The sequence below is a fragment of the Bactrocera latifrons genome, unplaced genomic scaffold (assembly GCF_001853355.1).
Source record: "Bactrocera latifrons isolate USDA-ARS-PBARC rearing strain unplaced genomic scaffold, ASM185335v1 scaffold_0, whole genome shotgun sequence".
Taxonomy (NCBI): Eukaryota; Metazoa; Arthropoda; class Insecta; order Diptera; family Tephritidae; genus Bactrocera; species Bactrocera latifrons.
Window position 1 is genome coordinate 1,270,151 of NW_017534406.1, and position 11,756 is coordinate 1,281,906.

Here is an 11,756-nt window from a genome sequence, read left to right on the forward strand (position 1 = left end):
TTGAATGGCGGTCACTGCTTGTCGGAAGTTAGCTGTCCGAAGTCGCCAACCAGACTTTTTTGCCTTATGTTGTCGCCGTAGTTGATTAAAGAAACCCGACCACAGGGATAGAGGGGTTCGGTGAGTAGGCTTGTTTGGAATGCAACAAATTTATTAGAATCTTACATATATTTATTTTTTTTATTTTATTGAATTACTCATTCAAGAAGTACTTTAAAATTAATATGTGCCAAAAAACTTTAAAAAATCTCAAATTATTAAAATTTTTACATAATTCTTAAATGAAACAAAATTTGCAATGTGCGGCTCATATTCATATTTCCCCCGCCCTCCGAAAAGATGCAACACTGGTCGCACACATGTCTTTATAACATACCTGACGTCTGTGAAACAGCTGTTTGTTGTTTACCACCGCATTATACGAAAGAAATGTTTATTTCTTAGATACCTTATTCCAATTTAGTTAGTAAATATAAAGCATTTAGTAATTAATTAATTATGAAAGAAGAGATCGAAAGTTTCATTGATACGCTGAAGTACAAATTCCTGTGCTGTTATCCGCTACACTGCATCGACTGGGATGTAGGTATTAAAATTTGAACTCTAAATTTTGCACTTGAAATCGCCTTTCAATCTACAGGCTACACCAAAAGATCTCACATGGGACGAACACAAACAGCTTATAGAAAACACAGCGTTGCACCCACTCAATAAGAAATATCCCATTAAAATAAGCTATCAACTAAATTTTCTAAAGCGCTTATTGGAGCAGCTGGAAAAACATTGTGACGAAGTGCATGATATTGTGTACGAGAGCTACTGTGCTGTACAACAACGTGTAGCTAAGGACACAACTGAAAAATATGCTTACAAACACTATGTGCAACCGGTACTCGATGTCTCCTTTACTCTGCGCGAGTCCAAAAGCTTCGTGGCAGAAGGCACGACTGGCTTATGCAGCTGGCAGGCTTCCATAGCGTTAGCCGACTATCTGGTGCAAAATATTGAATTCGTGCGTGAGAAGTGTATACTAGAGTTAGGTGCTGGCACTGGCCTATGTGGCATGATTGCGCTGCAGTGTTGCGGTGTGCGGCACATGTTGCTAACCGATGGAAGTCGTGAATGCATAGAACTAATGAAGGAGAACGTCTTGCGAAATTTCAGCGCAGCCAATGAAATTACTGATGGTGTATATGAAATAAAAGCAAATTTATTGAATTTGTGTGAATTGGAATGGGGCGCTATTGATCGAATGAAATGGCCAAATGGATTTTCGACGGATGTGATATTGGCTGCGGATGTAGTGTACGACGATACAGTATTCGATTCTCTAACACACGCTATTAATTATGTTTTTAAAATGAGGCAAGACAAATGTGAAATGTTACTTGCTGCCACAGTACGAAACGAACACACACTAAATAAATTTTTTAATTTACTTTGTGAGTATTAACAGATAAATAATATTGTGTTTTGCGGTTGCTATTAAAGTGTTTTTGCTGCGATCTAACCAAGTGTATATTAATTACAGCTACATTGGATTTCCAGTATGTGGAGAAGGATGTGATACCGTTAAACAAGTGCAACTTCTATTGGGATCGCACAACACCAGTAAAAATTTTTCATATCACACGTAAAAGATTATTAAACGGTAATTTAATGGCATTTGAAGTCATTTATTAAAAAAAAAAAAAAAACAATACATTTATTTAAAGGGTAAACTTAGTCTAACACAGTAATTAAATATAAATACATAAAATCTCGTTCTAAAATAATTGTTTATGTTTAAAATGTATACATATCTACATTTATGTACAATATATGCGTCAAGTCAGTAATGTGCATGAGCACTTATCGTCGGGATCGATCCATCGTGCAGACACGTCACATCCAGCTGCTCAATCTCATGCTGTTTGAATATCACACCCAGCAAATCGTATTGTATTTCGAACAGTGTCATACAATAGGTGCGCGGCACTTTTACGCCCACCACGAGGGCAACCAGTGCTGTGATTATGAGGTACACAAAGCCCTGCGCCATAATCGTGCTCGGATCGTCTGCGTAGAAAAATGAATTTTTCGAATTGGAGACGAAATAGTAGTACACGATGCTGGTGCTGAGCAACTTCGCCAAATACGACACGAAGAAAAGCAACTCGGTATAGCGAAAGTGCGAGACTTCCACAATCGAAATTTGCAAATTACAAAATGATAAACCAAAGAAAAGTAGTATGAACCAAAGCGGTAATTTCGTATCCACCGATGAGCATATGATCATGCTCAGTATTGTTAAAATTATCAGACAAATCTCATTTGCTACAAACGTGACTTTCACACTAAAGAAAACCATGGCCAACACACATACAGCCGAACCGGCGAACACCACCCACAACATTGCGTCCACATTGTCCAGCGACGTTAGACGTATGCCTGGATTCATAACGAACCAGAAGATATAGTACACAAAGAGTGCATACTGTATCGCTTCGGTGAAGAGCACCACCAGTGTAATGTTCCATTGTTGATTTTTAGTAACATAGAGAAACTTGACACGCTTAATGATGTCCTTACGTTTATCAAATATGCTGCCATTCGAGTTGGCAATGCGAAATTCATTATCCAAAATATTTTGGCAATCGACAACGCCAAAAAAATCCAAAATTTTCAAACCGATGAGTACGCCTAAAATCACAATCGAAATGGATAAGTAGAGACCGGCGAAACCCACATAGAGTCCATCCGGCACTTCATTGTTGGTTGCATTGCCTGTGTTGTCAGGCTTCGTGTAGCTGGTGCCAATAAGGCTGATCGCCCCGGCGGTGCCAAGTAGAAAGATGCAAAATGCAAGCGCGAGCATTATGGAACGGCTGCGTTTATGTAGCGTTGTGTGTAGAAAGCTCAAGCCAGCTATGTAGTTCAAGCTATACGCGAAGTAGGAGATGAAAGCACCAGCTGTGTCTGAAAAGAGAAGCAAAAACGAATGCTTGATTAGTTGGTCTACATAAATGGGGGGATTATAACCTAACCAATAATCAAATTTGAAAGAAATTACAACAACAAAAATAAAAGGCATCATTATTGCTCCAGCAGCTGTTACTAAAGCTACTTGAACAAAGACGTACATATTTACAATAATAAATTAAAACAAGTAAGGAAAGCCTCAGTCCAATTTTATTTGTTTACTCAATTTGCTAAGGCATCTTACATATTTATCGATATACATACATACATATGTATATGCTTTAAACTCAATCTGCAGTTTGAAATTCGTATATAAAAATTCGTATGTAAGGTAGTATTGACTCGATGGTATCCAGTTTAGCAGAGACGTTCGCTGAATTTCCCTATGGTCGTATTATCGTCTAAAAATTCTTCCATATTCTGAAAGTCTTTCCAAAAGAGTTTTAAAAGCTTAAATTGTTCCAATTCAAAGTTGTAGCCGTTTCAGTGTCATTGCAACTTGGCCGCTTTAAGTTTTAATTAAAAATGATGTCCTTACGCCGTTTTTCTCAGAGCTGATTTTTTCAAAACGATACACACGATTTCTCAGGTTCTGCTGAACCGAAATTTCAAGAAAGTCTTTTTCATAGGATTATCTATGTCCCGAATTAGTCATATATCCAAATTTCAATTTTTACTATTTTTAAAAAACTCACTAACACAACATCATGAAGAGATTTTCTGTGAATATCAAGAATATATATTTTTAGAGTTATTTTCTATATACAAAACCATCGTTAGGCATTTAGGTCACATGCCCGGTGTATCAAGACTTGAAAAGATGGGGTTTGGTTTCGACTATTTTTAGACACTATTTGCTCAAGATTTTATTGTCCTAACTTTTTGGTTCTGTAAAGTTAAAGATTCATATTAAATTTAGAAATATTATACATAGGAAGTAGGCGTGGTTGTTGTTTCATTTTAACAATGTAACATAGGAATGTCTAAGCAATGTCATGCACCAAATGTGACTTAAATTAGTCAAATGGTTTCTGGGATATCTTTCTTATGATAACTATATATAGTACATATATTTATTGAGAAGTATTAGAATAATTTAATTTCATCAAGTTTGATTGAAATAGCTCCAGTATTTTGTGAGATATGCTCTTTAAATCTGTTAGAAGGATCAGGCCGTGCCCACTTTCTAAAAATATTTATCCCACGGATACCTGAAACCAAATAATATATACAAAGTGCGTTCCAAAGTAAACATTGACTTAAAAAAAAATACAGAACAAATGGTTCAAGTTTTTTTATTCAAAATAGTCTCCTTCTGCTTCAATACAGCTTTTTGCACGGTCCAAAAGCATGTTGATCGAGTGTTTTAGCTCTTTGGCTGGTATGACCGTCAGTATGCCGGTGTAAGGCGTTTGAATGACCTCTCTACGTCTGTATAACGCTTTCCTTTCATGGGCAAATGCATTTTGCGAAAAGGAAGAAGTCGCACGGTGCCATATCAGGTGAATACGCGGAGTGGTTAGTGGTTAAAATGTAATTTTTGGTGAAATAATCAGTTACAATCGATCGCGTCGATCGATAAGACGGCGCATTATCGCGCAACAAACGCAAACTTTAATCTACGCGATATTCGGGCCGAACATGTCGAATATGGCGCACCAAACGCTTCAAAACTCCAAAAATTCCATTTCCATGAATTTCAATGATGATTTCGACTGATTTTTGATGAATTGATGCGCACTCTCGATGGAATTTCCGGTGATCACGGATTTTGATTGGTTCACATATTGATCGTCAGTTACATCCTCACAACCACCTTGAAAACGTTGAAACCACTCGTGCATTCTGCTACGGCATATACAATCATCGCCATAAACTTGTTTCGTCAAATGAAACGTTTCGGTAAAAGTTTTACCAATTCTAAAACAAAATTTATTGTTGACTCTTTGTTCGAAGCTCATTTTCGCACCGATAACACAAACATACTGACACTTAAAACGCAATAACATCACTTCTAATCAATAAAATGTCATGAAATTCTCACTGGACAATCGATAAAGATTCTTGTATTATATGTTTTTGCGTAACGGTATTTAATGGGTATAGCAATGTTCCGTTTCCATCCTACAGGTGAGACCACAGAACACGTGTACCAATTTTAATCAAGATATCTCAAATTAACTGAAGTTATCGCTTGCACGGACAGACAGACACCTATGTGTATACAAATACTTAATATATCCATATACTATACATCATCTGATTCTTATAACGAAAATGACGTTTCCTATATTATAAACTAAGTATCTTATCGTTCAGCTGATATCAGTCTGAAGTTTTAATTTGCTATATTGTATTGGCTATTGATCATAATAAGAAGTATAAATTTACTGTTATGTGTAATTTGAGTATTTCATTTAATTTTAACAGCACATCGTTCTTTTTGGTAGACCCTTTACTATATATAAGGTAATTATGTATGGCTTTATAAAAAAAATTCAACAGGTCGGATATTGTCAAATTACACACAAATATGTAACCACGTGATGATCGTTATAAATTCCATATTTTAAATACATACAACTCGTGACCACGCAAACCTTACAATTATACTTTCTTAAATATTTTTTTGGACATTTTCGTTCGTTCGGTTTTTTTCAATTTTTTTTTTTTTTTATTTTTAGTAAGCTTAAATAAACTTAATTACTATATATGACCTAATTATAATTATAGTTTTAATTTATTACTTTTAATGAGTAAAACACTAATTAGCTTTTCTGTGCTTATACAAAAGCGGCTGATTTTATTGTTTTTATATTGATACACCGACTAAATTTCGTGTTTTAATAAAAAAAAATATAATACATTTCAATTATGGTGTAAATGAAATTAAATATAAAAAATATAATTGTTTCATCGCATGTCAGTCTCTGACATTTCGAGCTCATTTTGTAAAGCTATCTATATCTGAATGTGTTTTGTCTTTAATTTTTAATATTTTTGATTAATAACATGTCGTTAACTTATTTCTAAATACAAATTTTCTTTACCGCAAAAAGTACCGCTGTAAAGTGTAGCCAAAGATACACAATACTTGAGCATTTTGAGTGGTAAGGTTTGCGAGGCCACAAAATTCCTCCCCTTTCACTTCCAATTTAATGGAAGAATATCGTTGACAAACATATAATAGATAATTTATAACCATATAATATATACTATAGACAGTATACGCTGTTAGATCGATAATACCTGCTAGCCACAAAATCTATAAATGTTAATATCCATAAGCCATAAAAGGCGTTCAATTTTATTACGACGAATAAAATGTCTGTTAGGGATCAGACATTTTGACATTGAGAATATACACCCTGTCCAGAAAGTATCGTGAATACATCATTTAAATCTCCCGCTTATATGGAAAACAGCTGGGTCAACTGTCCTTAATTATGATGACAAAAATTAGCGCGATCTGTCAAGCAGTGTGTTTACAACAGCTGTTTATGTCAGTCGACCTCAGCTCTCGCGTCGGATTTGTTTTAATGTCAGCAATTAACTCATAACGGTTTCCCTGGAGCGGTTGTTTTAGTTACAAGAATAGCCAGAAGTCCATGGAGCTAAATCAGGTGAATGCTCAATGATATTTGTTGAGTATTTGACCAAAATTTAACAAAAATACGTTGATTTAAATTTAAAAATTCGACAAACAATACTGAGGTCGACTGACATAAACAGCTGTTGTAAACACACTTTTTGACAGATCACACTAATTTTTGGCATCATAATTAAGGACAGTTGTACCAACCTAGGAAAAAAAATTTGCTTGTCTTCCATATATGAGGGAGATGAGAGGAGGTAATGAAAAATTTCCGATACTTTCTGTACAGGGTCTATGTATTCTATAAGAACAGTGGCGGTCGTATTTGGTGAACAGCTTTGTAAGCTTTTGCCATGAGACACAAAAATAACAAAAATTTATTTTTTTGTGAAATTAGAGATAAATGTGATATATTGTTATACTGTTAATTCTTTAATGTATTTTATTGTTGAAAAATATTCATAAAAGCTCGTGAAAAACTTTTTGGCTAGAATAAAAGCTAATACTCACTACTTAGTCTCTTCCTGCCACAGGAATTTAAAATATTTTGCTACTGCCAAATAATAATCATAAGCTATATTATTATTGTAAAATATCTGTTATTATTTATAAATATGTTTCGGCCGCCACTGTCTTGGAAATTGCCTTTTATGTCTTTATAAGTCTATCAACTATTAACAATCGCTTTTTGTGATAAGAAAAATCCCCAAGTTGTTGCACCTGCACACCTTCTTTAACTAGAAAGTGATCCATAGATGTTGTACATATTGGACTAAATATTAAGTTTTCTCAAAATGTATATAAGATCACAACATTTAAAAAAAAATTAAATGAAGAAATCATACTGAAAATCAGATAAACTCTGGGGAAAACTGTTTTTACTGTTTCCAACATTTGTTTTCGGACACTTGGAAAAAATTTCCTAAAATTTTTTTTCGGCAATATTCAATTTCATAAATACAGTTTGGTTTCATGTAAGCAAATTATTAAAGAAATACAGTTTTATAATTTATATAAATATCTTTACTGACATTATTTCTTCTTTACAAATTGAATAGATCGACCTGTGGAATTATTCTTGTAGGCCAATTAGGTCTATCTGTAAGTTGATTTAGATATTATTTTTTATATAATAGAACTGATACAATCTCAAATACTTTTTAGTCGTTCACAACTTCTCGCTCTCTCATTCATTTGATTCCAACCAATAACAAAGATGTTGTAACCATTCCACCGTTTCGGGTTAACCTGTAATGGTTATTGAAGATACATCTTCCAACTTTTCTTCTTTTGGTTTTGAAAAAGTTTCTAATTTCACTTATTTCAAGAACTTTCCGCTTCTAACTTAAGAACGATAGTTTCGTCCCACAAACTTCTTTGGCGTACTTTACTTTACGCCAGAAAAACGTATTGGAAGAAAGAAGGTTGAAAGTCCGACGCTTCATTTATGAAATTGCGTGTTGCAATTTTGTCAATATAATCCTGATAACAAGCAAATATTCGACGTATTTTTTCTCTATTTTTACTCTATTTTCACTCTATTTATTATCATGTTTTTTGACGGTGCTACGATAAACAGCACAGCTGCCATCTCTCATTCATAGATTAGGTGGATTAATTGTATAATTTACAGTCTTATTGCAACAACAAAGGCTGCGAAAAAAGGCTAGTATAGAAATTGCAGCAAAACTGTCGAAATCAATTAAAGCCAACAATACCGATAACGGAGATTAACTACCAAATGGCGTTGTTGTAAATACTCGACTACATAAAAATACAACAAGTAGCTTAATAACGACATATGTATGTGTGTTCGATTTCGTACTAAAAGTACTAGCAAATTCCATATTGTTAGACCTCGAACCATAAATTACACATTTACGCACAATTTGATCGTATTTACAAAATTTTCATATGAGTCAGCGCACGCCTCAGCAGACTTACCCATGTCATTAGCAAAGTAGAAACAGCTTGCCAGCAAATTACTAACCCCTGCGCACAACAGAATCGGAATATGCCAAAATATGATGCGTCCCTTGAGGAATTTCACCATAAACATGATAAGCGCAATGGCGAAGCCGGTGCAACCGCCAAATATCATTGGACCGTACTCGATGAGCCCAGCATTGACGTTGCGTTCTGCGATCAGCGAGCATATCGTGTAGCCGAATATGAGGCCGCATGGCAGGAAGGTTAAACACACTAGAAAAATGCAATGGAAACTTATTATTTTTTAGTTTTTCTTTTGCAATTTCATAAATTTTTTCACACTATTTTTGCACATTTTTTTTACTCATCGCGTTGCATTGCAACATACCCACAAAGGTCGGTGCGAACAGGAAGAATTTGTTGACAAAACTCTCCCACAAATTTGCAATCTTATTCGCCATTCCACACGCTCACTTCGCCACAAAATCAGATACAGGGTGTCGGTAGCAGTACGAGAAAAAAATAAAATTTAAGAAAAGCGTGGCGTAAGTTCAACGCATAGCCCCACTAAATTACAGTTAGTGGATCTAACTAAAAACTCCCCGTCGAACCGTTACAAAAAATCATCGACGTCCCCGGACAATGACCACGTTACACAAGTGCCGTCTCAATGAATTGTCTTTCGCAGTCTGACGACCCGCACTGAGTTGCAACACGCTCCGTATAGGCCCGAACCGCGCTAACTCTTTTTTTTTTTTTTTTTGTCCAACCTTTTGTTTTTGCCTTAAAAAATTGTCTGATAAAGTCCGTTACCAAACGCGATAAGATAAGATTGCTTAGTGAGCATGTGTGAGCGCAAAAAGTAGCCGATTTGGCATACTCGCTTGGCTGTCGGGCGAACTGCTGAGCATCGGCAACTTGAAAAGCAAAGTTTTTGTTGATATGCTCCTCATTCTTTCATATTTTTCTAGTTATTTATTATATGCTTCTTTATCGTTTTGATTATCCAAAAATACAGTTAATTACTCATTATTTGTTAGAATAAATGTCAATGTCAAGAAAATTAAATAAGTTGAATTACTTATTAATCGTATGCATAGGCAGTGCAGTGCCTTCAGCGAGTATTCGGGTAGGTAGTTAACTTAGATAATAGAAGTCAACAGCACTATAAATCAAAAAGCTTATATATACAGCAGCGTGCAGCGAATCAGGAGCACCATTACAATAAACAATTACTTGTCAGGGTTGCGCCTGAATTTCTCAATAAATGAGAATACACCGCTTATCTAAATTTTTCCATAAAAGGTCAACTACATTCAAGCTCAAATGAATATTTTATACTTATGACAATTGTTTGCTACACCCTAAAAAAGAGTCACACTATACTCTAATGAATTTTGGGAGCACACCTAATGTGAGCGCCTAAAAACAAGGTGATTTCTTTAGAGAAAACTGTTGCGTGATAAAAATATTTCTATATAAAAATAGTTTACAGTAATTTTGCGACTGTGATGTTAGAGGATGTTTTTTGCTGATTTTGCGTTGATAAACCCGAAAATGAACGTTAAAATTACCAAACGTTTCGGATTTTTTTGTATTGTAGTCAAATGGTGTAGAAGACCACCAGTTACTAAAATGACGAAAACAGCTTTAAGTCATTCAAAATTTTTGCACTCAAATTCCTAATCATCAATCGCCAAATTTTCCTTCAAATTTGTTGAGTAATGTAATTAATGAATACAGATAAAATCAAAGGAAAAACGTTAACTTCGACTACGCCGAACTAAGCCAAAGCACTTCGCAAACACTAATACGAAATATGCCTTACAAGAACTTGATTCCGGTCGCTCAGTTTGTACGGCCACTATAAGCTTTAGTTATCCGATCAGAACAATTTCTTCGGAGATTAGATACATTATAGCTTTAGAGAACAACCCTTGCCAGATTTCATGAAGACATCTCGTAAAATGAAAAGTGCTTAAATATAAGCACTTGATTTCGATCCTTTAGTTTGTACGGCAGCTACATTCATTCTATATTATATAAATAGATATTAGAAAAAAAATTTGTACAAAAATTCAGATCGATATCAAAACTGAAGGACTAGTTCGCGTATATCCCGACAGACAAAAGCAGGAAAAACTCAAAATGATTGGATGATTTGTCTTCCAGTTAAAACTATAGCCAGGCTGAAAAATGTAGTTTCATGATAAGCTGATTGAAATTTGCCATGATTCGCTTTAAAGTTTCGTTAACAATACTCATTTCCGACAAAGACGAGAAACACGTGTTGCCCATTCGAAACACATTTTTATACTCTCGCAACAATNGTGGAAAAATTGTCGTGATCGGACTATAACTTTTCAATGCAATTAAAATAAATGAAAATACAATTCAATACTCAAAGTACACAAATTGATCTAATCTAATTAATTTACAGCAAAATAAAAAAATATGTAAATGACGGATAATGAAATCTCGATTATACTTTATCATGCGAGAGTATAAAATGTTCGGTGACACCCGAACTTAGCCTTCCTTACTTGTTTTTTTTTTTTTTTTTGTTGAAAATTTGGGTTTTTATTCAACATAGTTCCCTTCAATGGTGATACACTGATTATACCGACCCTCCATGATTCGATACCATTTTTCTAGTACGATTTGTCCTTTGCTTGAAATAGGCCTCAGTGCGACGAAAATTTCGTCCCATTGAGCGTTATTTTGAGGTTTGAGAACAGGAAATAGTCGCTAACAGTCAAATCTGGAGAATGCGGCTGATGCGGGAGCAATTAGATTTTTTCCACCGCATCCACTGCATTATTCCGTATTTTCCCTTTACCAAAACTCGTGTTTGCGAAGTGTTTCGAATTGTAATAAGATGTAAGAGAATGGCGACTATTTTGAAGACGAATGTGAATAAATATTTATTTCAAAAAAGAAAAATTCCCGTTATTTTCAGAACACACCTAGTATGTACATAATGCTTCTAATGAGTTGCACGCGGCTGTTCGCTCATCAATAATTTCAAAAATTCCTATATCTATCATTCTTATATCTATTTGTTATAATCTTCTATATATCCAAGAAGCGGTGATATTTCGCGGGAATCACAACGCAGTCGCAAGTGTTACTATAAAAACAAACAAAAATGATATTTTATTTTTTATATATACTGTCTTATCTGTAATCGTTCTATACCTGCCAAAACTTAGGAATTCAGTGAATCAGTCAATTGTTCGAAAGGAAATTCCAACCCTATTAGTTATGTCGT

The 11,756-nt window shown here is 34.7% G+C and overlaps 2 protein-coding genes across 3 annotated transcripts; one reads left to right on the forward strand and one right to left on the reverse strand.

Annotated features, from left to right (window-relative positions):
- The first annotated feature begins 407 nt into the window (after window positions 1-407).
- On the forward strand, window positions 408-1,716 carry LOC108966052 (protein-lysine N-methyltransferase EEF2KMT). 2 transcript variants are annotated; one of them, XM_018928891.1, is made up of 3 exons: window positions 408-586; window positions 654-1,442; window positions 1,532-1,716. In XM_018928891.1, the coding sequence occupies exons 1-3, from the start codon at window positions 499-501 to the stop codon at window positions 1,681-1,683; spliced, it is 1,029 nt and encodes a 342-aa protein (XP_018784436.1). In that variant the 5' UTR covers window positions 408-498; the 3' UTR covers window positions 1,684-1,716. The 2 variants fall into 2 exon arrangements, with proteins under 2 accessions (XP_018784436.1, XP_018784362.1); XM_018928817.1 differs by having other exon boundaries at window positions 408-582; window positions 641-1,442.
- A 20-nt stretch (window positions 1,717-1,736) lies between these two features.
- Window positions 1,737-9,210, reverse strand: LOC108965359. The gene is made up of 3 exons (XM_018927747.1): window positions 8,874-9,210; window positions 8,501-8,758; window positions 1,737-2,958 (listed from the first exon to the last, which is right to left on the reverse strand). The coding sequence occupies exons 1-3, from the start codon at window positions 8,944-8,946 to the stop codon at window positions 1,832-1,834; spliced, it is 1,458 nt and encodes a 485-aa protein (XP_018783292.1). The 5' UTR covers window positions 8,947-9,210; the 3' UTR covers window positions 1,737-1,831.
- Between the last annotated feature and the right edge of the window lie 2,546 nt (window positions 9,211-11,756).

Bases quoted from the DNA above. Each gene is read 5' to 3' on its own strand.
- LOC108966052 (XM_018928817.1), top strand. From the start codon at position 499: ATGAAAGAAGAGATCGAAAGTTTCATTGATACGCTGAAGTACAAATTC. The intron at 583-640 runs GTAGGTATTAAA...TTCAATCTACAG, and splicing joins TACACTGCATCGACTGGGAT to GCTACACCAAAAGATCTCAC. The intron at 1,443-1,531 runs GTGAGTATTAAC...TATTAATTACAG, and splicing joins TAAATTTTTTAATTTACTTT to CTACATTGGATTTCCAGTAT.
- LOC108965359 (XM_018927747.1), bottom strand. From the start codon at position 8,946: ATGGCGAATAAGATTGCAAATTTGTGGGAGAGTTTTGTCAACAAATTC. The intron at 8,759-8,873 runs GTATGTTGCAAT...GCATTTTTCTAG, and splicing joins GTTCGCACCGACCTTTGTGG to TGTGTTTAACCTTCCTGCCA. The intron at 2,959-8,500 runs GTAAGTCTGCTG...TTCTCTTTTCAG, and splicing joins CTACTTTGCTAATGACATGG to ACACAGCTGGTGCTTTCATC.